General features: G+C 47.2%; 2 protein-coding genes across 4 annotated transcripts in view; one reads left to right on the top strand and one right to left on the bottom strand.

Annotated features, from left to right (window-relative positions):
- The window catches only part of Slc44a3 (solute carrier family 44 member 3), a 69783-nt gene extending 66958 nt beyond the window's left edge, over positions 1-2825 (top strand). Inside the window, exons 14-15 of one of the 3 annotated variants that reach the window (XM_075981494.1) lie at positions 1033-1269; positions 2400-2822. In XM_075981494.1, the coding sequence (XP_075837609.1) occupies positions 1033-1269; positions 2400-2504 (342 nt within the window). In that variant the 3' untranslated portion in view covers positions 2505-2822. Of the gene's footprint in view, positions 1-1032; positions 1270-2399 lie in introns of all 3 variants that reach the window. The other 2 variants (XM_075981493.1, XM_075981495.1) reach the window with 2 other exon arrangements.
- A 1552-nt stretch (positions 2826-4377) lies between these two features.
- Positions 4378-27503, bottom strand: part of Cnn3 (calponin 3) — a 30473-nt gene continuing 7347 nt past the window's right edge. Inside the window, exons 2-7 of the mRNA XM_075981486.1 lie at positions 13103-13224; positions 12819-12885; positions 11766-11903; positions 11301-11417; positions 7891-8037; positions 4378-5485 (exon numbers count right to left, since the gene is read on the bottom strand). Of these exons, the coding sequence (XP_075837601.1) occupies positions 5141-5485; positions 7891-8037; positions 11301-11417; positions 11766-11903; positions 12819-12885; positions 13103-13224 (936 nt within the window). The 3' untranslated portion in view covers positions 4378-5140. The remainder of the gene's footprint in view (positions 5486-7890; positions 8038-11300; positions 11418-11765; positions 11904-12818; positions 12886-13102; positions 13225-27503) is intronic.

Consider the following 27503-nt stretch of genomic DNA (forward strand, 5'->3'; position numbering starts at 1 on the left):
CACAGATGTGCATCATTACACACACCCACACACCTACATCATTACACACCTCACACACACCTACATCATTACACACCCGCACACACCTACATCATTACACACCCGCACACACCTACATCATTACACACCCCACACACCTACATCATTACACACCCCACACACCTACCATCATTACACACCCCCACACACCTACATCATTACACACCCCACACACCTACATCATTACACACCCCACACACCTACCATCATTACACACCCCACACACCTACATCATTACACACCCCACACACCTACATCATTACACACCCCACACACACCTACATCATTACACACACCCACACACCTACATCATTACACACCCCACACACCTACCATCATTACACACCCCACACACCTACATCATTACACACCCCACACACACCTACATCATTACACACACCCACACACCTACATCATTACACACACCCACACACCTACATCATTACACACCCCACACACACCTACATCATTACACACACCCACACACCTACATCATTACACACCCCCACACACCTACATCATTATACACCCCCCACACCTACATCATTACACCCCCACACACCTACATCATTACACCCCCCCCACACACCTACATTATTACATACCCCCTCCCACACAAACACACCTACATCATTACATACCCCCTCCCACACGAACACACCTACATCATTACATACCCCCCAAGCACATCCTAATGTGAGGATCCTGAGGACTTTGCCTTACTGTGGGGAGAAAGCAGACTGAAAGTTTTCTGCATTACTTACATGAAGGCAAAGGCAAATACGGAGAAAATGAGAGTTCGTATCTTTCTTCCCACCCGCCGGGCTTCCGTTTCTTCCATCCGTTTTCCGTTCCTTCTTTTGCACCCTGCCCAATTCTCTTTGGGACACACACATACACAATAGCGTTACTTGTAGTGTGTGTGTGGGGGGGGACCAATAGCCACTGACCCTTGATCATGAAAGTTTCCAATGAGCCCCCTCTCCCCCATAGGTGCTGGTGGTGTGCTTCACTGTTTTCGGCGGGCTAATGGCGTTTAACTACAATCGCGCGCTCCAGGTGTGGGCTATCCCTCTGCTGCTAGTGGCCTTTTTCGCCTACCTAGTGGCTCACAGTTTCTTGTCTGTGTTTGAAACTGTGATCGATATACTTTTCCTGTGCTTCGCTGTGGACCTGGAAACCAATGACGGATCATCAGAGAAGCCGTACTTCATGTACCCCGAGTTCTTGGTAAGCAAACACTTCATCCCGTTGTCATCTCCATCCTCGCGTCCTCCCCAAAGCATGGAAGACTGACACGGGGGAGGGGGGCAACACACCCAGTCTCAACTCTGGTCCAGAGGGCTCCATGAGTTGCTACCTCCATCAGGCCCAAAGTTCCAGACGGGTACGGAAGCTCAGCTTTCTGAGGCAGAACTACTTCCTTACAGAAAAGCCTCTGCCCTCTCCAAAGAGAAGTGAGAATGTCACGGGGTATGTGGGCTCTTCCGTGGGACTCTAGTGGATACGGTAGTGGTTATCTTCGGCACTAACAGCTTGGTCTTGCCCCTTGGATAGTCTGGGAGTTTGAACAATCGGTGTTTATGGAAAGCATTTTGCAGTTCCAAGCACTATTCATACCCATGAACTTTGGGTAGAGCATGTTGTTCTACAGACTGCTCACCTTTAATGCCAATACTGACAGATCCACCGCCCTCAGGCCCCTTGCTAACAGGGCACACCCTCCCAGAAGCCCCGTGCTGCTTGTATCTGGAACTAGCAGGCAATGGTTTCCAACAGCTTTTTTTTTTTTTTTTGCAACACAATAAACTGCTCATCTTTTGTCTTATCCTCTTCAGACAGAACACATTTCAACCACCCAGCTGTGTCTCCTATTTGGCTGCTGGGGGTCAAATGGTATTTTAGCAATTTTCTTTCATTTTGTTGCCATAAAAATTAAAGTTTAAGCTCCTTTGGCCTTAAAACAACATTCAAAGCACTGTCGGTTCAACAGTCACTGGATTTCAGCACTCCTATGAATCCATGAATATTAATATGAACCACCCTCCATTCACAGACATGCAACAAGACAATTTTTACCTGTTTTTATGATGGTTGCATTAAAGCTAACTTTAATTTGCTCTACTCTTCATGACTTGTATGTTTCCAGTTAAAAGTCAACTTTGAAATCTACCTCACTATGCACTCACAGATCCGCCTGGCTCTGCCTCCTGAGTGCTGGGATTAAAGGCCTGTGAGAGCACCGCCCAGCTACTTGGAGACCTTTGACAATCAATTTCCTAAAAACTCTAGGGCCAGGAGTAAATGGCTACCCGAGGGGCTGTCACATCACTGGTGCTGGTCACTCTTTTGTTTTTCAGAGTTTTGTAAAACGGACCAACAACTTAAACAACGCAAGGTCTCAAGAACACAAGGACTCATTACCAAATGAAGAAGGCACAGAGCTGAGGCCCATTGTGAGATAGGGACCCAGAGACTTTTGTACCTGAAGAACCTGAGCGCACTCTGACCTCATGGTGATGCCGACACAAAGCCTACAGCTATTTTCACATGAACCAGAGCAAGAAAAAGCATGGTAAAACTATGTTTATACTGCATCTCTTTAAAAGTGCCTGGGCACGGCGACATGCATCTATAATCCATTCCCAGCAATTAGGCAGCTGAAGTACCAAGACCACCAGTGTAAGGCCAGCCTGTGCTACACAGGCATTTAAAGACAACCTGAATGCTATGTAGAGACCTTATCTCAACATAAATAAATTAAAATAAAAAATAAGATTGGCTCTCTGGATAGAGACAACCGCCGCCAAGCTTAAAGCCTGGAACTGATCCCTCCAGACCCGCATGGTGGAAGGAGAGAACCAATCCCCACAAGTTGCCTCAAGACCTCCATACAAGTGCTATGGCACATGCTGACACACACAAACACACACACAGACACACACACACACAAATACATTTAAAATGTAAGTAAATCACATACTACGTAAAACTTATCTGAATTTGTGAGGTCACAATCAGCTTATCTTTTTTTTTTTTTTACGAAGGATTTTGTTAGAAGTCTCTAGAATACTATTTTTACACGGGGCAGGATGTTCTGATTTTTCCAACCCTGGGCACACGCTATCAGCTCTTACACTTACTGACTTAAGGCAGGCGTGAACTCTACTTAAGCAGTCACACCCAGGTCAGGCAGTTAAGCAGGATGCGACTCAGCTGGTCGCAAGCAGGCAGCTCTTTCACAAATCAGCAAACGTTACGAGAAAGCGATGCTCAACCTCTGCCCAAAATGAGACTTGCCTGGGAGCTTTTTTAATTATTTTTTTAAACACACCTGACCAACAGCCAAAATGTAGATGGCGTATAGAATAGCTTTTCCTTCTTAAAGCCCTAAACAAGACTTTGAAGATGAGGACGGGCACCTCATCAGTCGAGATGCTGTGTGGAACTCCCATCCTAAGAGGAAGCCCGACCTGACTTAGCAGGCCAGCACCTGTAATGTAATACAAGGTCCCCTTCCCTTCCCTTCCCTAGCCACCTCTGCATTTGACAGGAAACAATCTGACAGCTCAGGCCCACTTTAAATGCAAATTTCTTCTTAAATGGTACCTTTCAGCCCTGAGGTCTCAACAGTGATTTCCAGGGCACTCCCAGAAGCATGAGTGAGTCATCCCTGAGTGATGATGTCATTTCTGTGGGTTCAAGCATCTCTTTATCTGTCTTGACAAAAACCACCGAAGCCCAACCGCCAGCCCCATCAGACGAGGTCGGAAGGTGTGAGAGCGACCAACTTCCCTCGGTGAGGCATTGTAGTTTCCCACACCCTGCTGTTGTTTAGCCTTCCCTTAGGCGAGAAGCACGGCTTAGATTTTCCTGGGCACCCCCCACGTCAGCTCGGCAGCATTCATGTCATACCCTCAATGCCCACATAATAACTCTCCCTTGCAGACAGAAATGCTTTTAAGAGTATTCCAATTTGAATTTAAGATGAACCAGGGCAGCCAAGTCATAACACAAGAACCAGATCATTCTTGGCTGTCACTTAATGCACTGGGAATTTTTCTTTTGGTTATTGTTTTGCTTTTGTAGCCTTAAACAGACACTGTGTCTCAAGCTGACCTCAAACTCGCAGAAATCCTCCTGCTTCAGCCTCTCTAGTGTTGGGAATACTGGGGGGGTTAAGTCACACCCAGTTTAGACTCAGTCTCCACACGTGCCACGTTGTATGAGTTAAATAATGTTGAAATACCTTCTCAGTGTCCAAGGAATGAGGCCTCTGATTTCTGACCTGACTCTGCCTACACAGAAGCAGAGAAAATAACCAGCCTACGGTTCATATGAATGTTCAAAAAAAATATTTATTTATAAAAAATACAATGGGATAAGTTTATGCTGAGAAACGCAGCAATAAATACAGTCGGAGGAAACAGCGACTCTACAGCGATACATTGGCACAAATGAAGTCTGCAGGCACACTCCCAAGCCTACATGTCCGCGGCCATCTTTGTAGACGCGCCTCGAGAAGCGCCACTCGGAAAAGACCTTGTCAGAAGAGAATGAGTACACGTGTAATCACAAATGCACACTGATCATGACTTTATTTAAAACTCAGCAAGCAGGACTGCAGAAAAAACATCCGTGTGTCAGGTTCTACACGCTGCATCTTAGGATTTAGTTGGCAAAGACCACATTTAGCAAATCAACATTTTAGTCTTCCATGTATAAGCCGGATACACACTAAACTGTAGAAAAGAAAAATAGGTTCCTATTGTTTGAAAAATACCAGTTTAAGTGTAAGATTGTAAAAAAAAAAAATGCATAGCTCGTCAATATAAGAACTGGCTGCCCTTCCACGGCATCCCTTTTCACTTCACACGCGTTATCGGTTATGCTGTAGGATTTAACGGTTACAGCACTAGAAGGCAACTATTTGGGGAGGAGGCAGAGAAAGGAAAAAGGAATGTATGTAAGGCATCTTTTTCTTAAGGTACAATAAGAATAATAGTGTTTTAGGAAGACGAGAGAAGAATTACTCAAGGCTAGCCTGGGTCTCACTGGATAAAAACAACGGACTAAATACTGCGCTCCCGTGTGTGTGATTCTAATAGTCAATGCCCTGGTCATCGCCATACTGGTATTCTCGGGGGTAGTCATCGGGGTACTCGCCATGATACTCGTCAGGGTACTCCGCCTGGTAATCACTATCACTGATTTCTGACCCATTTGTTCCTGTGCCCTGGCTTCCGTTGTGAATGACGGGTTCTGTAGGGGCGGCACAGTACTTGGGGTCGTACACTTGCCGCCCAAGCCCGTACACGCTCATTCCTTTCTGGGAAGCCACTTTGTTGGTTCCCATCTGCAGCGAGATGGTCGAGCTGTCCACGGGCTGTAATGTTAGCTTCTGGTCGTAGATGTCTCTTCTGGTACCCGGTGCTGACATCCCAGCCTGGTATGAGAACATAACAGTGCACAAGGTAAGACAGGAGCTAAGATCTATACTTGTTAATACTGTCTACACTGTGAAAGTCGTGTGACTGTGAGCAACTTTCAATCGGTTTGATGTGGACCTAACTTACCAAAATATTCTTAAACTACTCATCTTTATGACGGGAGTCACCGAGTCTTGACTGAGTCACATCATCTTTCACATCTCTGCCCACTGTAGCATCTCCACGTGGCCTCCAACAGCTTACTTTGAGTCTCCCCCGCCATATGTAATACAGAAGCAATACTACCTACTGCTAAGTAAAGAATTAGACACAAAGAATATAAAAACAAAGCCCAGGGCTTGAAAGAGCACTTGTCTGTCATGCAGGGGACCCAGGGTCAGTTCCCAGCACCCACATGGTGGCTCACAACTATCTGTAACTTAATTTCAGGGCATCTATTGCATATTTCTGACTTCCAAGGGTACCAGGCATGTACGTGGTACACATATATACACATACATACAGGCAAAAAATAGCCATACACAAAAACCAAGTCACTAATACTTTTTATATTTAAAAGAGTTCCACCCTGGCAGACCTAAACGTTACACGTGAATGTCTACTGGCGGCCACTCAGGCCAATCTTATTAAATAAGCATTCAACTAGAAGCATGCCGAAGCAATCAAAGGGACTGAGTCCTCTCAAGAGGCTGCCACGCGCAGTCCCCCGCTTGCTCAGTTTCTCACTCTTGTCCAGCACACTCGCAGATACAGAGTGGGTGAAAAGGCCAACGTGAGTGGCAGCTGCGAGAACCGGCTGTTCGTGACAGGGCAGGGTCCAGAAAGAGAAAACAGCAGATGTCACCGTAAACATAATGAGGTTACCAAAACTTACTCCCATTATCTTTAGATGTAAAATTCTGCTGCTCTCAAATACTTATTGGGTAGGTACCTCCTTGTTTTTGGTGTGTGTGTGTGTGTGTGTGTGTGAGAGAGAGAGAGAGAGAGAGAGAGAGAGAGAGAGAGAGAGAGAGAGAGACTGACTTTCCATTGGGTAACAGAAAGGAGGGCAGATGACTCCCTGTTGACAAGTTCCTGATTATACGAATGAGATGGACCAGGGGTTGGCGGGGTCAGGGGAGCACTAGGAAGACATGGGGCCAGGGTGCACACAAGAAGGCCAGAGGCCAGCTCTGTAGTCAGTTCTCCCCTTCCATCTTCACGGAGGCTCCAGGGAGCAAACTAAGGTCACCAGACGGCTGCCTTCGCCCAGGGCCATCTTGCCCACACCCTCATCCATTAATGAAGAAATTGCCTTTATCAGATTGGCCTGTGTCTGTGTATCTCAGGGGTATTTTCCTGACTGCTAATGAATGCGGGAGGGCCCCCTGGGCAGGGAGGCCCGGCTGTCTAAGGAAGGTGGCAGGGAAGCCAGGAGGTGACATTCCTGGATGGGGTCTGTTTCAGCTCCTGCCTCCAGGGTCCTGCATTCGCTTGACTGGAAAGTAAGGCAAACAAAGCCTTTCCTCCCCAAGTTACTTTTGGTCAGACTGTTTTATTGTCACCATAGAAAGAGTTAGAACACTAATAGTTACAGAACTATTTAACTAGCCTTTCGTACAAATTCATTTCTCCCCTAACTCAATGTTAAGTTTCAAACCAGGAACAAATGGCTGAGGTGCCATTTTAACACACCAAAGAAGAGCTGGCCTCCAGGTTCTCCCAGCACCCCTCAGTCCCTACTTGCTACAGGGTATGGCTGGCACACTTGACCCCCAGAGGCTCTTCCCTATTATAATCCAGACATTTTGGTTCCCCGCCCCTTTTGCACCTTTGGCCTCCTGGCTGCTGAACCTGGTTCGCCTCTCCACACATGGCCCAGCTCAGTCTGGTCATGCCACTCTGCAGGCTCCCAGATGTCCTGCCTCTTGGCTGTGCCCTTCTGCATGTCTACAGTAAACTTTCTCCTCCACCTCACCTAGCAGCAGCCCTGTGCTTCCTTCGTTTTTTTTTTCCTCATTCACTCACTGTTCCGTGAGAATATGCTGACTAAACAGCTCTTAGCAGAAATGCCAGATAATCTTACAGACCCATTTAAACACGGGGCCCCCTTCAAAAGCAAAACCAAACCAGGGTAAGGGAGGACCGACCATCTTTTACTTGGATCTAGGAGCAGGAACACACATAAACATCACTTTTTTCTACTGCTGAGGCAGAAAGGCCAACTGTTCTTGCTGCCAACCAAAACCATTAGTCACGCTCCACTCTGCTGCCCGGAGAAAGGGCCCTTTGATTCTTCTGCTCTCCCAGCAAAGCCTACTTTCCTGAAGACTAAAAATACTATAGGAAAAATACCATCGGCGACTCGAGCTACACACGGGGTCAGTGCTCGCTTAGCGTGGCCTCCGTGCCCTTTGCTCACCTGGCTGGCTCCTTTGTTGGTACCCATCTGCAGACTAATCGTGGTCTGGTCAAAGGGTTTGTCGGTCTGCATCTTGGGGTCATAAAGATGCCGCCTGGTCCCGTAGGCTGTCATACCCGCCTGGCTGGCACATTTGTTGGTTCCCATCTTTCAAGTGAAAAGATCGGCATTGGTTATCAAAAGTCAGCAGCGTATACACAATACAACTGTAGAGTCCTCATCTGCTCTGTACAAAGATATCGAACCCAGCACCAAAAACTAGGGCAGGGGACTTATGAGTTCCCGGGCTAAGGTGGCCCTAGGCAACAAGGTATGGACTCCCCTCTGTGCTTCTGAAAGCAAAATGGGAAGGCTACCTCTAAAAGAAAAACTCGAGACGCTCTTCAATACACAGAACCCCACAGAACAATCAGCTGCATACAGACTTGCAGAAAGAGGCGTGCGTACTGTTAAATAAGAAGCTACTGTGCTGGCAGAACCGCGGAGAAATCCCCGCCCCTCTTTTCTATACCCTGCAGCACAGGGACCAGTTCATGGAGAAATCCCCGCCCCTCTTTTCTATACCCTGCAGCACAGGGACCAGTTCATGGAGAAATCCCCGCCCCTCTTTTCTATACCCTGCAGCACAGGGACCAGTTCATGGAGAAATCCCCGCCCCTCTTTTCTATACCCTGCAGCACAGGGACCAGTTCATGGAGAAATCCCCGCCCCTCTTTTCTATACCCTGCAGCACAGGGACCAGTTCATGGAGAAATCCCTGCCCCTCTTTTCTATACTCTATGCAGCACAGGGACCAGTTCATGGAGAAATCCCCGCCCCTCTTTTCTATACTCTATGCAGCACAGGGACCAGTTCATGGAGAAATCCCCGCCCCTCTTTTCTATACCCTGCAGCACAGGGACCAGTTCATGGAGAAATCCCCGCCCCTCTTTTCTATACTCTATGCAGCACAGGGACCAGTTCATGGAGAAATCCCCGCCCCTCTTTTCTATACCCTGCAGCACAGGGACCAGTTCATGGAGAAATCCCTGCCCCTCTTTTCTATACTCTATGCAGCACAGGGACCAGTTCATGGAGAAATCCCCGCCCCTCTTTTCTATACCCTGCAGCACAGGGACCAGTTCATGGAGAAATCCCCGCCCCTCTTTTCTATACCCTGCAGCACAGGGACCAGTTCATGGAGAAATCCCCGCCCCTCTTTTCTATACTCCGCAGCACAGGGACCAGTTCATGGAGAAATCCCCGCCCCTCTTTTCTATACTCTATGCAGCACAGGGACCAGTTCATGGAGAAATCCCCGCCCCTCTTTTCTATACTCTATGCAGCACAGGGACCAGTTCAAAGTGCGCCCACTTCAGTCAGGGAACCCAGCAGCAAGTGTAGACCAGAGGACAAAGAAAACAAGCCTCTGACTCCAGGTCCAGGTGCACCCGACCTTTCTGCTGCCATCTACAAAGTTCACACTCCAGAGTCACATAATCAAGTCACAAGGAAGGGGGGAGGCACTTACAAAAACAGCTTGTAATGTTTCAGTAACTTTATAATGTCATGCTGGGCTAAAGTCCGTAGCAATCTTTGCTGCAAGCAAAGCCTGTGTGCTTAGAGTTAAAACAGCAAAGCAAAGGCCCGTTCTTAGCCATCCTCAACATTTTCAGACAGGAAAAATACATTTTCTTCCCACAATTCTTGTATATTGGCCAGAACCAGAAAGAGACAGCCAGAGGAGTGTGAACTGAGGCAGCTTCAGGGGAATAATTAATTTCTCTGCCCAGCTGAGAACTACAAGACCCAGGACTTCTCAGCACCATCAGTGTCACGAGAGGAGAAAACCAGTTCCTATGACTGTGGGTGGGGCTTTGCTTTTCTGAGAGTCTCTCAGAAACCCAGGCTAGCACTGTACCCACTAGGTAGGCAAGAATAACCTTAAACCCCTGATGGTCCACTTCCCAAGTACTGGTTTCATGGGTGCACACCACCATGCTCAGAGAACACTTACAAAAGAAAATGTCTTATTACCAAAAGCAAAACCCCTGCACGGGCAAAGATTTACACGCGCATATAAGCAAAAAAAAGGAAGGGGGAATTACTGCAATATTAACATCTGTATAGATGCAGCTGGGGTTTGCAACAGACATCTGTGAATACCCCCTGGGGTTTATTTGCATATGTGTTCATCTGAGTATATCTACAGCCACATATAGAAACCCACATTGTAAAAAAACACATATATCCCTTTGGAAGTTAACAGTATTTCAGAACCTTACTTTTTTCCATGAACTTATCTTTTCAAACACTGGCGTTAATTGTTAGGCTGCAGGCTCCAACCGCATGGGGCTCTCACTGATCAGTGTTCGGGCTCGTCCACTTTAAGTGCCCTCCATTTATAACAATTTGAAAATGAAAGCCACCTGACAGAGACTCAGTCAAAGGGGCAGTTCACCAGGGAGGTCCTCAGCTTTCACACCACTTGTTTGTGGTTTTGTGACACTCTTTAGGGAGGCTGTAAAAGTCACCCTAACCACACACTTCCCAATCAGCAAGGCTTGGTCGCAATACTGCACACTGCTCGTGTGTGATGATTCTGGCACTATGGGCTTTGTATTATTGCTCCCCTTGGTCAGTAACAGCTAAGAATTTATAAAGTGCATTTTCTTTCTTTTTAAGACAGTATGATTAGAAAAAACTACAACAACAAAACAATCTCCTAGAGAAACAATGGGCAAGCTGAGCGGAATACCTGAAGTTTTTTTTTTTTTTTTTAAATGCCATCATTTTAGCCAGGCATGGAGGCACACATTTTTAATCCCAGCACTCGGGAGGCAGAGGCAAGTGGATCTCCAGGAGTTCGAGGCCAACCTGGTCTGCAAAGTGAGTTCCAGGACAGCCAGCACTGTCATACAGAGAAACCTTGTCTGAAGGAGGGGGTGGGGGGACAGACACCACCATCATTTTCTTATAGCTGTTGTGTTATTTAATTCTTTTTCTTTTTCTGGTTTCTTGAGACAAGGTTTCTCTGTGTGGCCTTGAACTCAGATCTGTCTGCTTTTGCCTCCTGAGTGCTGGGGATTAAAGGCCTGTGCCGCCACCACCCAGCTAATTTTCATTTTCTGAAACAAGATCTCATTCTGGAGATCAGGCTGGTCTTGAAACTCGTATGTAGCCCAGGAGGACTTCGAACTCAGAGCAACCCTCCTGCTCCACCCTGTTAAGTGCTGGGATTACAGGTGTAAACCACCAGGCCCCACCACTGGTTTTAAATAGGTTGAAACCGTATAAGCCATGCATATATGTGAGCAATCTGCATTACAAAACTTTCGTGAACACTTTCCTCATGAGAGGCATAACATTTTGTGTAGCGATAATTAATGACACCGTGTTAATGGATAAAAAAATAATATCACACCGCTTACCTGTAAGCCAATTACACTTTGGCCGGCCTTTAATTTGCCTTCATCAAAACGTCTTGCTTGTTTTTCTGCATACTTGACTCCGATGTCGATGGTTGTGTGGAAGCCTTTTGTTTTTGCCTAGACGTAAACACATTCACCAGCTGAGTCGGAACACAGATATTCTGCCACCAGCATTTTGAAGAGGAGACGACAAAGAAATGATGTCCACCGACACGCTTCAAGGGTGAGATCATATCATACCAGAGGGAGAAAACCTACTCAGGGCCACTCAGTGATAATAGTGTACCCTTTGAAACGGGAGGGTTCTAATTAACCTATCTGACACAAGCTGAGGTCAGCAGTCTTTTCACGAAGCTAGCAATTACGGAAGACACAGTGCCCCCCCCCACCCCATTTGTGCATCCCTGAGAGAACAATGATGTAATTCGCCACTTATGTGCAGGAAACTGTAGAGCATGTACGTACCAGACCTGCTAGGGCCACCAGTGTAGTCTGAACCTGGGTCATGTTGCCATTCTCAAAAAGATCATTTGCTTCAAAAATGTCATGGGGCTTCATACCGTAAGCCTGAATGGCTTTGATGAAGTTGCCGATATTCTCCAACTGTATAAACAGAAAGAGTCACATCAGGGTTGAAGCTAACTATGGACACACCAAGACTGGTAACAAGACTCCAGACAGAGGGGTTTGGGGTAAGATTCCCTATCATATACACAGTTAGTACACAGCTCTTTCTGGAAAAGGGTTTATAGGACAGTCTTTAAGATCTTAAAACAAAACAAACTCTAGCAACAACAAAGTAAAAACCACACTTTTTCCTGTTCTAATTTTGAGACAAAACAAACAAACAAAAACAAAACAAAATTCAAGAAGCTTAAACTGGCCTCAAACTGGTTACAATGGAAGATCTTTAATTTCTGAACCAGACCTGGTGCTGGAATCTGAGGTGAGACGTATCACCCCCTATTTATGCCGTGCTGGGGATCCAAGCCAGGACTTCCCAAATACTAGTCAAGCATTCCACAGACTGGCCCCCATTTCCTGCTTTTCAAAGCTCTCTAAGGACAGAACTGGTCATGTTTGAATGTGTGTTGGGGTACACACATATGCATCATGTGGACATTTAGGTGCATGCGCCCCCACACACACAGCCCTGCAATCAATACAAAAATTTTGACCTTTTTCACCAAATAAAAAGAAGCCAACTGGGATAGCACAGCTCACTTGTAATTCTAGGCCTAGGGAGGTCGAGGCAGGAATATTCTGAGTTCTGTCCAGCCTGGGCTACGAAGTGAAACCCTTATCTCAAACAAGAGAAGGAAAGGAGAAAAGAAGAACATGAGAGAGAACAGAGGGAGAGGAGAGAAGAGGGAGAGAGGGAGGGAGGGGCGTGAAGGAGGAAAGGTAGAGAGGGTGGGAGGGGAAGATAGGAGGGAAGGGAAGGAAAAGAGAATGGGAGGAGAGGAGGGAGGAGAGGGAGAACAAGGATGGATTGGAGGTTGCTCACTTGGCAATTACCTGAGGCCAGTTTAGTGAGGATTCATTGACTTTCTTCACAGAGCCTGGCTGTAGCTTGTTTATGAGTCTAAAAACAAAATTACAAGGACATTTTATGGGTCAAAAACAAGGATTAGATGTTAAGCTGATTCCCTGGAGTCAGTAAAGGAAAGAATTAAACACGGTGGTAGACTATCAAGGCCGACACTCTAGCCGGGGAGCCAGGATTATTGAGGGAAAGGCCTGTGGAAAGGACGGAAGGGCAGAAACCACCCCTGTCGGGGTCCGGGAAGGCCGAAGCTTACTCGCAGAGAATGATGCCGTCCTTCAGGCCCAGCTGGAAGTTGGTGCCGATGCCCATGCCTGTCACCTCTTCTATCCAGTTGCGCAGATCTTCCTCCGCTTGCTGGTCATACTTGGATGCGATCTGAAATACAAGTCCCCTAACTTTAGAGGGGCTTGGAGACAGGGTTCCACCCTCCGTGCCTCACACGGTCCTCAGCTTCTGGTCATTACCCACTAAGCCCAGCAGTGACAGGCAGGAGAGCTCACAGGTGACCTTAACCAGCTGTCACAGCCTCAGTACTACACACAAATTCTCCATGAAGACAGTGTCCATTAGGAGCATGGAGAGAGAAGCTGGGGCCAAGAAGAGAATCCAACAAGCAAGGCGAAGCCTGAGCCATGCATGGCACGAGGAACGCGATTTAGCGGTGTTGCAACACAGAGCAACACAATCAGCTGGACCTTAAATTTTAAAGATGAAGTTGTTAGTCACCATGTTCCTAAGAAAGATGGAGAGAGATTCCAGCACGTGGCATTGTGACACACGGTTATTTCAACCATCTAGGACATACCATTCCAGGAGTTTGTCCAGAAAGCTCTGGTACCTGCCTTCTATTCCATCAAATTCAAATGATACTGCACGCACACAATAATAAACACACTTAAAAAAATACATTTGAAAGACATTTCTCTAGGCTTAGAAAAATACTACATTTGAAAGACCAAAACCCTAAGCCTCTTCCTTTTTTTCCTTCTTTTTTCTCTCTTTTCTTTTTTTTTTTTCTTTTTTTTTTTTTTGTTTTTTGAGACAGGGTTTCTCTGTGTAGTCCTAGCTGTCCTGGTAGACCAAGCTGGCCTCAAACTCACAGAGACCCACCTGCCTCTGTCTGGGATTAAAGGCATGCGCCACTACCACGCAGCAACTTTTTCCTTTTTGAGAATTACTATTTTATTTTACATGTATGGGTATTTGCTTGTACATGTGTCTATGCAACATGCAGAGTCCATGGAGACCAGAAGAAGGGATCAATTGGTCCCCCAGAACTGAAGTTATAGAAGATATCAGCCACTGAGTGGGTGCTAGGAATCTAACCTGGGTCTTCTGGAAGAGCAAACAGCACTTAATAGCTGAACCATTGTTCCAGCTCCTGAAACTTATTTAAAAATGAAACTTCAGTATTAAAAATGACACACACCACACCTTTAATCCCGGCCCTCAGGAGGCAGAGGCAGGCAAACCGCTTAAGTTTCAAGCCAGCCAGGTCTAAAAAGTGAGACCCTGTCTCAAAAAAAAAAAAAATCTTCAAGTTGTTCAAGTTCCCTTGCCCTAAAAGTTCCTTAAAGAGCCTGGTCCATGAAAAACATAAAGTAGGGTGGTGGTGGTGCTCACCTTTAACCCCAGCACTTAGCAGGGAGAGACAGGCAGATCTGTGGGTTCTGGTCTACAGAGCAAGTGCCAGGACAGTCAGGGCCACACAGAGAAAGTCTATCTCAAGAGCCTCTGCCCCCCCCCCAAAAAAGAAAAAGGAGGTGGAGGAGGCAGTGGTAGCTTCAGTGGCTGCAGCTGGGGACAAGGCAAAATCACACACTTTCTCTCTCGTTCAGCATAGTGAATGTGCCAGCTAGCCACACTTAGGCAGAGCCCAGCGGCTAGAGATAGGACCTTGGGCATCAATTAGAGCCTTGTCAGAAATGAAAATGAACAGCAGGGCTGTCTGCTGGCCATAAAACATAATTAGGCTTAGGACTGAGAGATGTGGATCACCACACTGCTCAAAAGTAGGCCCAGAGTTCAGGTCAGCCAACCCTGCCGGAGCAGACCACAACCATGTAGGACTCTATCTAGGCTGCCTGTGGGCCCTGCCCAGGAGAGAACCACGGGCCAGCGGGTCAGAATGGACATATAAGAAGCTGGTTAGGTTACTGCGAACACCCAACAATGAAAGTCAGCAACGAGTCTTAAAAACAAACAGCCACAACTGACTGCATTTGACTGCAGTTCCTCTTCAGGTGACAAAGTGGGGGGAAAAAATGTCATTTCTCACTTCAAACAAATGAAAGAGTCACACACATCCTCCTCTTGCAGGCTCATTAGGCTTCAGGTAGCCTTGTAACAGCATCAGAGAGCAGCCGACTGGCAGGTGCCTCCCCTCCCCCATCACCAAGGGGAGGCTCCGCTGAAGTAAACAGATGATTCAGGGATTGCTGTGCCCCTTCACAGTCCATTACCCATAATTAGAGAAACGGGGGCTGGATAATGGATAATTTACATTAACTGCGTGTTTGCTTAACCAAGATTAGAAAAGGAAATCCTGCAAGTTTCATATAGCACACCGGTGCTTCACGGATCCAGTCCCGCCCACCTGTTAGTTAGTTTACAGAAGACAGTTCTATGGTGTAAAGTGAGTCTCGTGGGCAGCGAGGTTCCCTCCCTTGTACCCTCATGCCTTGAGAAGGTCTACTTTATCACCTGCCAGCTTGGGCAACACTGGGGGATACCTGAGGGAGGAGGTATGGACAGTAGAAGATTCTGCCTGGGATCCACCTTGTCAGGGAGGGAGGGACAAGCAGCAAGCAGCCACCGCTCTCTTACCCCAGATAAACATGCATGGTAATTTATCTCTTCCCACACAGAAAACAGGTTCCATTATATACGGCCCGGATACAAAGTGGAATAAACTATGCACAAGGGAAGGTGAGAGACGAGGAAGGAAAGGGGCAGAAACAGAAGTCAGTCCTCAGTAGGCACGGCTCTGGAAGGCAAATTGGACCTGAGCTGATTTTTCTAAGTGATGGACGCCCAACTGCGCGATGCATTTCAACACACCTGAAGAGTGGCACCCACAAGAAGCCTCTGATGTCGCTTGACCTGCCCTTCGGTCTTCACGAGGGCCCGCTGTTAATTCAACTATCTTCCGATCCAGTTCCCGTCTCCACGGCGGCAAAACTGACTTCAATGGATAAGTGCCTTCTAGTTGTCTACAGACTGGGTCAAGCATCAAAAACTGTGACACATGGTGCCGACGTAAAAGCAGGCAAAACACCCATACAAATAAGAGGACAGGCGGGTGGAGTGGAAAGCCAGTGGGGATACTGAGACCATATTTGGGGGTAGGTGGAAAATATCCTCTTGCTTTTTCAAATACAGAGATGAAATTGTTACAGGGTTTTTTTTTCTTTTTTTTTTTGGTTTTTTTTTTTTGAGACAGGGTTTCTCTGCGGCTTTGGAGCCTGTCCTGGAACTAGCTCTGTAGACCAGGCTGGTCTCGAACTCACAGAGATCCGCCTGCCTCTGCCTCCCAAGTGCTGGGATTAAAGGCGTGTGCCACCACCACCCGGCAGAGTTTTTTTTTTTCTTTGCAGGACAGTGGTGATGGTTTCTAAAAATAGTCGTGTGTGTGTGTGTGTGTGCGTGTGCGTGTGCGTGTGTGTGTGTGTGTGTGTGTAGAGAGAAAGAGAGATAGGGGAATCAGAGAAAAACTTTCAGGAACTGCTTCTCTCCTTCCACCTTGTTTTTGAGGCAGGGTCTCTCTTGTTTCTATGGATAGCATAGAGTTCAAATGGAGCTGCTCTATAACAGGGACAACACGTCTACTAGATACCACAAGCTATTTAAAAATCCCAGTACCAGGTATAGGATACCTTTTTTGAGAGGTATAGGACCCCACAAACATTATAGGCTACGATTGCCAGTCTTCTTTGTTACCCTCCAGAATTGTTAACCTCCCTAAAGACACCACATCCATAAACACAGAGAACACAGAGAAATCCAGCCGGTACTGACCTAGAAGTTGGTCTCCCTACTGGGACTGAAAAGTAAACAACAGTTGTGAACCTTGAAGTTACAACTGTCCTGGCATGATATGGCCACTGGTGAAACAGAGGAATAGAGATTATAAGAATAACCAATCGCTTTCTGATTGGACATAAGGCTCACTCCTCATGACTTGTCACTGTTAACTGGACTAAAACCCCATGGTTGCCTAAGTCATCCATAAGAACCTACTACTCTTATTTTGCTAAGTGGACACAGTAACAAACTGCATCTGAAGTTCTTACCCAACAACTGTAGATTTGCAGTGGCTGGTGATTAATACAGAGACCCACAACTGGTCAACATGCACAGAATAAGGGACTCTGGAGTGTTCAAATCTAAATGGGTCCTCTATATCCCAGGCCCTGGCGACAAGGTTCAGAGTCATTGTGGAAAGACGCGGCGGAAAAGCTGCAGAAGCAGAGGCAGTGGACACCTGCAGTAAAAGTAGCCGCCTGGCTTGACAAGGCTGTTGCACACACTAACTCACAGCTGTGACCACAGCTCAAGACTCGCACAAGATCAAGCCAGCCAAAATTCCAACACGGACGGGTTCCTGACACCTCACTCCTAGTTAAGGAGCTGTTGGCAAAGGATAGACACTGGTGGAATGACAGTGTTCTCCAGGGATGTGATCCTGGAGAGGGTGCAGATGCTCTGTCTAGGAGGTGAATCCCGCACCCGTGCCCATACACGCAGCACACGGAGACGGGAGGGGAAGTGGTGGGCAGAATGGGTGAGGAGTTTGATCAAAACACATCACATGCATTATGGAATTCTCAAAACTAAAACTAAAAATACAATTTAATCATTATTTTCACCTTAAAAGCTTTAACTTCTGAACTTAGGGCTAAAACAGCATTCTTCCTTGTAACAAAACAAAAACCAAACCAAACCAAACCAAAATCCAATAGCCCTAATGTTAGACTAAAGATACAGCCTACAGGAAGGAAGAACAACGCTCTGCTTAGTCAAGTGTGGTGGCACATGCCTTTAGTCCCAGCACTTGAGAAGCAGAAACAGTGCATCCTTTCAGTTCAAGGACAGCTTGGTGAGTTCTAGGCCAGGAACTCGGGACTACCTAGTGAAACACTGTCTCAAAAGCCAACCACCAAACAACAAAGCACCAATCACACATAAGGGTATTCATATCAAAGATATATACAGAATTTCAAATAATGAAACATCAAGACAAAAATTATCCAATCGATACTGGAAGGAAGGAATGAAGAAAGAAAGGAAGAAAGAAAAGGAAAGGGAGAGAGAAGAGAGAGACAGACAGACAGACATTGAATAACACCCCTGCCCTCGCCATCATCCTTTCCATATCAAAATCCAAGTGAAGATCATGGAGCTGAGAACTGAGCCTGGGCACAGCTGATGAAGACTCCCCACTGAGGCTCCCAAGCATCTTCCTGCAAACACCAGTAGGGATGAAGACCAAGGGAAAAGTCTTCCAGGCTGTTGGACAGAGTCTTAGCTGAAGTTTCTATCACTGTGAAGAGACCATGACCACAGCAACTCTTATAAAAAAAAATGTTTAATTGGAGCTGGCTCACAGTTCAGGTTTAGTCCATGACTGTCATGGTAGGAAGCACGGTGGCGCGCAGGTAGACTCGTTCTGGAGAGGTACTTGAGAGTTCTACATCTGGATCCACAGGCAGCAGGAAGAGAGGGCTACACCAGGCTTGGCTTGAACATCTGAGACCTCAAATCCCAACCCCCAGCAACATACTTCCTCCAACAAGGCCACACCTCCTAAGAGCCACTACCTATGGGGGCCATTTTTATTCAAACCTCTGCAAATGAGTGGACCACCCTCTACGGCCAGCCAACACTGCCTGTTCTGCTCTTGCTCCCCTTGAATGTCAACGGTCTCCTTCCTTCCTCCCTTTCTCCCTTCCCTTCGGTGCTAACCCCGCTAAGAGCACTAGGTTGAACTACCGCAGCTGGGTCCTCCTCCTCTGTGGAGCCTCAGTCATCCATCTGCTCAGCCTTGCTGGACACTCCAGTCTGAGTCTGGGTAGCTCAGAGAATCCATTTGGAGTCGCCCTTCTCTCAACCGCGGGCAGTCCTGCATGGACAGAGCAGTATTTGTTCACAGAAATGAAATTATGAAAGTATGCAGAGCGCACACTGAGAGTCTTGTAGGCGACAGTGAAGAGAACCCTAGACAAACTCGGGACCCTCCAAAGCCCAGCCCACTCCACACAGTTTCGTTCCTTTGTACTCAATCTGGCAGAGAAGGGAGACACTAGCGAAAAGGTCAGGAGGTTAAAGAGACAGTGACAGACAGCAAGGGAAAGAAATGCCAGATGAACCAGGGTATACGGCTCTTCCCATCACCCCTCCCAATCCCACTCCCTTCTTCAAAGTGTCATCCTCTGTCAAATAAAACAGAAAACAACACAGGAAGGATTCTCTTCAAAACCACAAGCCCCAAGGGCCTGTCCTTCCTAATGGTAGGAGACACTGCATCAGATAACAGCCTTCCAGAGCCGGGTAAGAGGCAGCCAAGACCTGGCACTGTGGAGAGACGTTTCCCTGCAAGTCTTCAATGGGAAGACAAGGTAACTGGGGAGACAAAAGGCTTCAAAGGCATCTTAGCAATGGACCAGAGGCAAACCCAGTGTGATTCTGTAGTGCTGTTGTTGATGTAAGCAGCAAGCATTCAACAAGAAGCTACTAGGGCACCTCATGGGAAAAGAACTGCCCATGGCCACACTTGCCAGGCACACTGCAGAGTCCCCAGAAGAGTGAAGAGCGCTTGGCTTTTATTCCTGTATCAACAACAGGGCTCTGATTCAAGACTCCTACATACACCAAAATCCCTACCTACTACAGTGCTTTACATAAAAGAGCACAGTACATACGCATAGCCCATGCATATCAACTGCAGACTTACCAGAGCTGATACAATCTAAATGATATATATATTTCAGGCATATAAGGTATAAGGTTCGGGGCATAATGACGACGAAAACACATAATGACGGCGAACACACAATTTTCCTCCTAGTATTTTTGATGATGCTGACTGAATCTGCAGATGCCTGGTCCATGCATGCAGAGAACCAAGCGCTTTTCCTTTCTACAATAAACCATCACAGGGGCCGTTAAAACAATATTCCAGGTTATTGTTTCTGGTGCTGACAACAGTCTTCCAATTTTCAGTCATGCCTGAATTCTCCTGGCACTGCTTTTGAGCCACTCAGCCCAATCTAGCTCCCTAAAAAACTACACCCATGCCAGTACCCCCAAAGGCTTCTGTCAGAATGCTTATCCCCCAGTTAGTGGAACTGTTTGGGAAGGATTAGGAGGTGTGGCCTTGTTGGAGGAGTGCATCCCTGGGGGTAGATTCCAAAGTTTATGCCAGGCCCTGTCTCTGCTGCCTGTGGATTAGGATGTAAAGCTCTCAGGTCCTGGTCCAGCACTATGCTTGTCTGGTTCCCATCACAACAATCATGGTCCAGCCCTAGAAAGCTGAAAGCAGGCCCCCAGTGAACGGCTTCCTTTCATGAATTGCCTTGGTCACAGGGTCTATTCAAAGATAGAACCGTGCCCAAATCAGCATCTGTCACATTTTCTGGATTCTTCTTTCAGCTTCTGTTCTCATAGTCCTCTTCTCAGACGGCTAGGAAGCACAGTTCAGAGGCAGGCTTGGCCCCAAGAGATCTTACTCTAGTAGTTCAGAATCTGAAAGTCATTCTATGTTGTGAACTTGCTAGGAAAGTCTGAAAGTCAAGGACAATCACATCTGGAGCAAGTTAGCACAGTGGCATCGAAGAGCGTCTCAAAGGCAGACCTTAGACCATGATACAGACTATATCCCCTGATATAGACCATGCTAGTTTCCTACTGTTGAGGCAAAACGTCTGAAGCCAGGTTTCCTTTGGCTCAGTTTCAGTCCGTGGCTACTTGGCCCAGTTGCCTTTGGGCCTATGATGGAGCAGAACAGCATGGTGGGAAACATGAGACAGAGGGAAGTACTCAGCTGATGGTGTCTGTAAAGAAAAGGAGACAGAGGAAAGGGCTATGATCTAAGACACCGTTAAGGGGGAAGCCTCCCAATGAAGTCACTGACTTTCACTAAGCCCTACCTCCTGCTCCCTCCACATTCCTCCAGCCATAAGTAGACAACCAAGCTTTCAACACACAAGGCGTGCCAGATTCCAATTCTACCAGTCAGAGTCACACAAAGACCCTAAGACTTGATGATGCAGGTACTGTGAAACTGACAAGAAGTTAGAGCTTTAAAAACACCAAGAGAAACAGGTCTAGTGCCTAATCCAATAAACAGTACTACAGACAGAAGGAAACGCAAAGAACAAAGTCAACTTTGGTCCCTCTGTCTAGAAAAACAATCATTAGATTCTCAGATGTAGACTATACATAGGTAAAAGTAGGCTTTGCAAGTACAATCCTAAATGGGAAGGGGAACATGCACACACACAAGGGGGGCGGGGTACAAGTATGGAAGCTGGCTTCCCCAAACACGCTGAAACTCAAAAACTTCAGTTAATAAGGATGGGAACATCTCACTTGGTGAGCAATTGTGAATAGAATCCTGGAGCCAGGTCTGCCCACTTCTGACTTCCACCCCCCACTAACAAGGGTCTCTATTACTGGTAGGCGAGGATGGCTGTCTTGGAGGGGACTTGGGACTTCTGGTGAGTGTATGCAAGCACTTGGCAGGTGGGAGAGTAGACATCACCAGCAGCCAGCAAGGGTCAAAGTCACAGCAAGAACTGCTGCCCAGGTCTCCTTCCATGAGGTAAGACCAGTACTTCATCGGTGGACATTCATCTATGGATCATGTCACCAGCCTAAGGCTCAGAGTCAAAGGTCTATCTTGTTTTGAAGGACATCTGCATCTGAATGCTGCTGCGGTCACCACAGGCGTCACTTCATCAGCCGATCTAGTAATCTTAGATGGCCTGCTAGGGACACAGTCGCTGTGTGTCATAGTTCTGGAAGGTCAGCAGGAGCAGTCACCAGGTACTGGGCAATCACTTAACTGTACCTTGGCGAAACCACATCGTGCCAACACTGCAATCCAGATACATTCTAAAAGGGGATATGACAAACGGATCATCAGGCTCCAATGATGCTCAATCTGTGGGTCACAACCCCTTTGGGGGAGTGAATGACCCTTTCATAAGGATTGCCTAAGGCCATCAGAAAACACCAATATTTAAATTACAATTTATAACAGTAGCAAGATCACAGTTATGAAGTAGCAACAAAAATAATTCTCTGGTTGGCGGTCACAACATGAGGAATTAAAGGGTCGCAGCATCAGGAACGCTGAGAACCACTGGTCTAGAAAGATCAAATTGGGTGGTGAAAAATTAAAGAATTTAGATACAGGCAAGCAAGTGGCCCAGCATTTAGAAGACAGAGGCAGGATTACAGGTTGAAAGTTAGCCTGTCTCAATGAATGAATGTTCAATCAATCATACACAGTCTATTCTGAAAAACTGGGCAGCCAGACATGACTATACACACCCTAGAAGAGGCCTGGAAGTTTATGGGAGAGGACAGCCATGATCTGAACATTAAATGAAAGTTTTACAGGAGAGAGAGCCAATTTATTCTGAGGTACATGGAGGTTAGACCCAGGATAAATACACAGAAATCCCAAGGAAATGACCTAGAAGCCAAATGGAAAAATACCTTATTAGTACCAGCGAAATGTAAGCAGGAAACCTACTTGCAAGAAAGGCAGCTGGAGAAGATTCTGATAAAGGACTTCCTTGTCAATTTGAGAGACCTAAGGAGATCTTGCTGACACAGGGTCCCAGCCGAAGCTACAGTGGATGAAAACCAGCCTACTTCTCAAGTTTGCATTTCCATGACTGGAGCACACATGCATCCCCACAATAGCACCCGCTGCAGTCAGCTCTTTGCTGCTGCCTAGATTTGGGACTGTGGCTGCCTCCAAAACCTTTGAGCCCACACACGGGCGGCGCTGAAATCCATGTGGTCTGTGTTGGCTACAGCGCCTTCTGCAGCTCTGGGGTGTGTATATATTCACTCCGCACGGGATAACTTCAAGTTTGCCACAAAGGATGCAACACAAAACCCACTTCACCATGAATCCCCAGAGCAGAGCAACCCAAAGCTCCTTGGTACTGACCTCGGAAGTCCTCCTCCCGGGTGAGCATCCCATCACCCACGAGTTATCATGAGCCACGTGGCTCCCTATCCACTACTGAGGTGCACGATCAGCACAGGTAGGAGGCAACCGTCAGCAATAAATGCAGGCTGCAGGTGGCTAGGGAACCCCACAAATGTCTTAGGACAGGTAGGAGGCAACCATCAGCAATTAAGGCAGGCTGCAGGCTGGCTACAGAACCCCACAAATGTCTTACATGGGCAGAAAAGCACAGCCTTCTCCCACCACGAAAATTAGAGGACATGAAGTTTCCACTGACTAACAGGACGGAACTTCCCATTTCCCCCTTAACAAAAAGCTCCCCTGTGCCTCATGAAATGGCATAGAAAGTGACCTGAGGGAGGGAAGTCCTGAGTGAGCATGTGCTGTTGACGTGAGCGTGGCCAGGTGAGGCTCAGGAGCAAAAGCCCTTTTCTGGTCTGGAGTGCAAATATTGATAGCGTTTACAGAGAATACCCACCACGGCTCCCCTGTGCCACGTTTACAGCCTGAGGACAGGAGGTCCCCCGCAGAGGCACTCCTACCAAGATCAGCTAAATCTGTCTCTTTGCTCAGCTATATTTAATAATCATGGCTCCCTTTTTAATCTTCATATAATAACCCCGCTTTCCTGCTTAGCTGTATGCAAAACCCCACCTCTATTTGACTGCATATAATGAACACACTGAACTTCCAGGAGGATGCTGTGGTTTCTCCAGAGAGCCCAGTAGGTCCCATCCCAGCTTTCCTGTACTTGTGTCTATTCTTTCTTCATTCCCTCATTGCCCTAGTCCCCAGACCCAAGGACTTGGTAGGACCCTAAGTTAAAAGCTTGTAATGTGGGATTCCCCTCTGTATGCTGTGAATACAATTGGTTAATAAAGGAACTGCTTTGAACCTATAGCAGGGCAGAACTTAGCTAGGTGGGAAAAACTAAACTGAATGCTGGGAGAAAGAAGGGCAGAGTCAGGGAGAAGCCATGGAGCCTCTGCTGGAGACAGTCATGCTGAAACTTTGCTGGTAGGCTAAGACCTCATGGTGATGCACAGATTAATGGAGATGGGTTAAATTAAAATGTAAGAGTTAGCCAATAAGAAGCTAAAGCTAATGGGCCAAGCAATAATTTAATTAATACAGTTTCTGAGTGGTTATTTTGGGGCTGAGCAGCCAGGAACAAAACACGTGGTCTCTCCTTCAACAAGCTTGAGTTCATTTTTCTTTTAATTTGATATTATGAAAAATGATAAACTTGGGGGTTAGGGTCACATACCTGCATACCACCACAACCTACACAAATGTTACTGAAGACAGGTTAGACGCACATTGAAGTTCAAGCTTCTCATTCACCACGACAAAAAAGGAGATAATTAGTTACAAGACTCAGTTTCTTCATTCACACACACACACACACACACAAATAAATAAATAAATAAATAAATAAATAAATAAAACTTGAACACAGCTTCCTCTTTCCAGCTAGGACCTGGTTATGAGGCTCCAGGATACAGCGATTACAGTAACAACAACTCACACTGTAGGTGACTGTCACAGAGTTTGAATACACCAAGAGGAACAACGTCGGTCCTCGTGAATTGTGATGTTGGTCATTGTTCTGCCGCAGCACAAAGGTCTCCCAGAGGTGATCTGACAGACACACACGCACAAAACCCAAAACGGAAACCCAACTTCCCATCCGCTCCAGGCCAAGGGCCAAGGGAATGGGTGGAGGGAACAAGTGCCCTGGCAGCAAAGGGTCCAGCGGAACTCAGCTGAGACAAGCAGAGGAACACAGTACATCACACACACAGGCCAAGCCACCTTCACTCCCTGTGGCCTATGCGACCAGCTCAGGAGCTCCAGGCCAGGCCAGGGCCAAAGTGACACCCCATTCTACATAAGAGCAATACAACTGGCTCAAGAGATGTCCACATCATCTGTTTTTAGGGTCCTCCACTCTCTTCCCACCTCTGCCAACCCTCAGCTCTATCTTCCCCCAGCCTTTCCCTCACTGGCCCTTCAATGGGCACAGGCTCCCATCTCGACTGAAACAAGCAAACCTTTGAATAAACCTGATGCTGGCCTCAAGCACTGACCTGTTTCTCTTTCATGTCCGGCCAGATCTCTCCATTTCCTCTCTTGGTGCTCCCACCTCCTGGAAAAAACGCTCCACTGAAGACAGTCTCTCAAAAGGTTAGCACTAAGGGCTCAGCAGCACAATCCAGGGCCTGTTTCCAGCCCTCCTCCTGCATGAGACCAGCCTTCCTGGACCTCCGACTCTCCTCCCCTTCATCTTGGCAAAGGCCCATCCTGGGGCTCCTGGCCCTGGCCTGCCCTCACCAGCCTCAGCACCTTTCCTCTGTGCCCCTTGAACGATGTTGTTTTCTTCTGAGCTCCAGCCTGGGACTGAAATGGAGACGGTCTGGAAACTGCAGGGGAATCTCCCCACACACAACGCTTCCTCTACTGCAACCCTGAGGTCCTTACTGGCTCTCACTGCTCACGGCTGCTGAGAATCACCCCAAGTTCATTCACAAACATTGCAGGGACTCCCTGAATGTGTCCCTTCTTCTCCTATGCTCTGCTGGCGACTCCCACTCTGATAATGAAGACTGTTCACATTCAGCACCTGTCCCTTGGTATCCTCGGGGACTGGATCCAGGGCATTCCCTCCCCACCACAAATACCAAAACACCCAACACTCAGGCCCCTTGTATGAAAACGGCATTTTAAGTAGTCCATGCAAAGAACCTGTGCACATCCTCCCATGACTTTTTATGTGTGTAGCACTGAAGATGGCGCCCGGGGCTTCCTGCCTACTAAGCAGGCACTCTACCACCAAGTTACAACTCCAGCCGCCTCCCCTCCATACTAAAATCATCTCTAGGTCACTGATATTACCTAACAGAAATGCAAATGCTCTGTAAATAGTTCCCATACTACACTGTGCAGAGAATGGATGGGAAGGTCTGTGGACAGGTTCAGTACAGACATGAACAGTTTCAGTCCATGGTTGGCTGCCTCCACACGTGTGAGGCTCACAGCCACAGAGGGCCGACTGCACATCATCACAATTAATTAGCTGATAGCACTTGATACCATTTGACGGGCTCATTCTGATGCTGCCTAAGCTTCTTACTTTAAGAATGACTTACCAAGTAATGTCTATTGGAAGTGTCCTCGCCCCTCCCGGCCGCCCGGTCCCCGTGTCTGGTAAGGTGAGCAGTGAAACAGGGAGTGGGGATGCTGGTGACTCGCCACACACTAGTAAAGAGCTAAAGCATGTGGCCTAAGCCTCCGCAGGGCCACTTACATAGTTGTCCTGGGCTTGTCTGGCTGTCGTTTCTGTTGAGATTTCTTTATCTAGATGTGGAGGGTCTGGGTGAGTGTATGTGCCCTCTTCCCTCACTCCCCACCTATCCGTCTGGGACAGGGTCTCTCTCTGAACCCGGGGCTCATGTTTTCTCTTAACAGGCTAGAAGCCAGCAAGCCCTGGAGATCTTCCTGTCCCCACCCTCCCCAGAACTAGGTTTACAGAAATGGATCGTTACATGGGAACTAAGAGCTGAACTCTAATTCTTATGATTGTACAGGAAGCACTCTTAGCCGAGGAGCCATCTCTCCAGGCCCTGCTGCCTGGTGTTTTTGAGGCAGGGTCTCGTGAAGCCCCGAATCTCCGATTGGCCTTAGAACTTACTATGTAGCTATAAATAGCCATGGATTCCTGATCCTCCCTTCTCTATCTTCCAAGTATTGACTTTCAAGTTTATGAAAATAAATAAATAAAGTGGCATTCTTCCTGTTTCATGCCATAAACTGATTTTAAGAATGAACAACTTCTGAATATGTAATATCCACTTAAATATTGGGTCCAGAGCTCTGTACTTTCCCACACAAGCGTCTTCAAGGAATATCTGCTAGTACGGAAGTAGAAAGCAAATCATGGAAATCCATACAAAGGCCACAGTTCAGTTTGTGGAGTATGAGTGACAGTCGGGGTGACTGGAGCCACGGAGATGAGGGCGAGGATACAGGGTTCTTTCAGGGCTTTGCTCTGACATTCTGGCACGGTTCCTGTTCCTCACAATTATGTCATTCACCACACAAAGATGAAAGAGTTGGAGAGGCTCTCTTAGCAAGGAAGAAAGCAGAGATGACCTATCCAAAGACGAGTGTCAAGCAGGAATCTGGACCCAGGCCTGCCCAGCGTCTAAGCCATCTCTACTTCCATTCATCTTCTCTGTCAGTTCGTGGCTAGTTCATCACAAAGCAGCCAGAGAGGACGGTGGAGACGGCCTGCACTCCTGAGCACTGAGAAGAGCAGAGCCAAGAGGACTGCTTGGGCCCAGGAGTTAAGAGATTAACCTAGGCAACACTGGAAGAGCCCCTCCATCTGGAGGGTGGGGGGAGGCAGCCACTATCCCTGTCCCCCTGTATCAGCTTATCACACGGA

The sequence above is a fragment of the Microtus pennsylvanicus genome, chromosome 7 (genome assembly GCF_037038515.1).
Source record: "Microtus pennsylvanicus isolate mMicPen1 chromosome 7, mMicPen1.hap1, whole genome shotgun sequence".
Classification (NCBI taxonomy): domain Eukaryota; kingdom Metazoa; phylum Chordata; class Mammalia; order Rodentia; family Cricetidae; genus Microtus; species Microtus pennsylvanicus.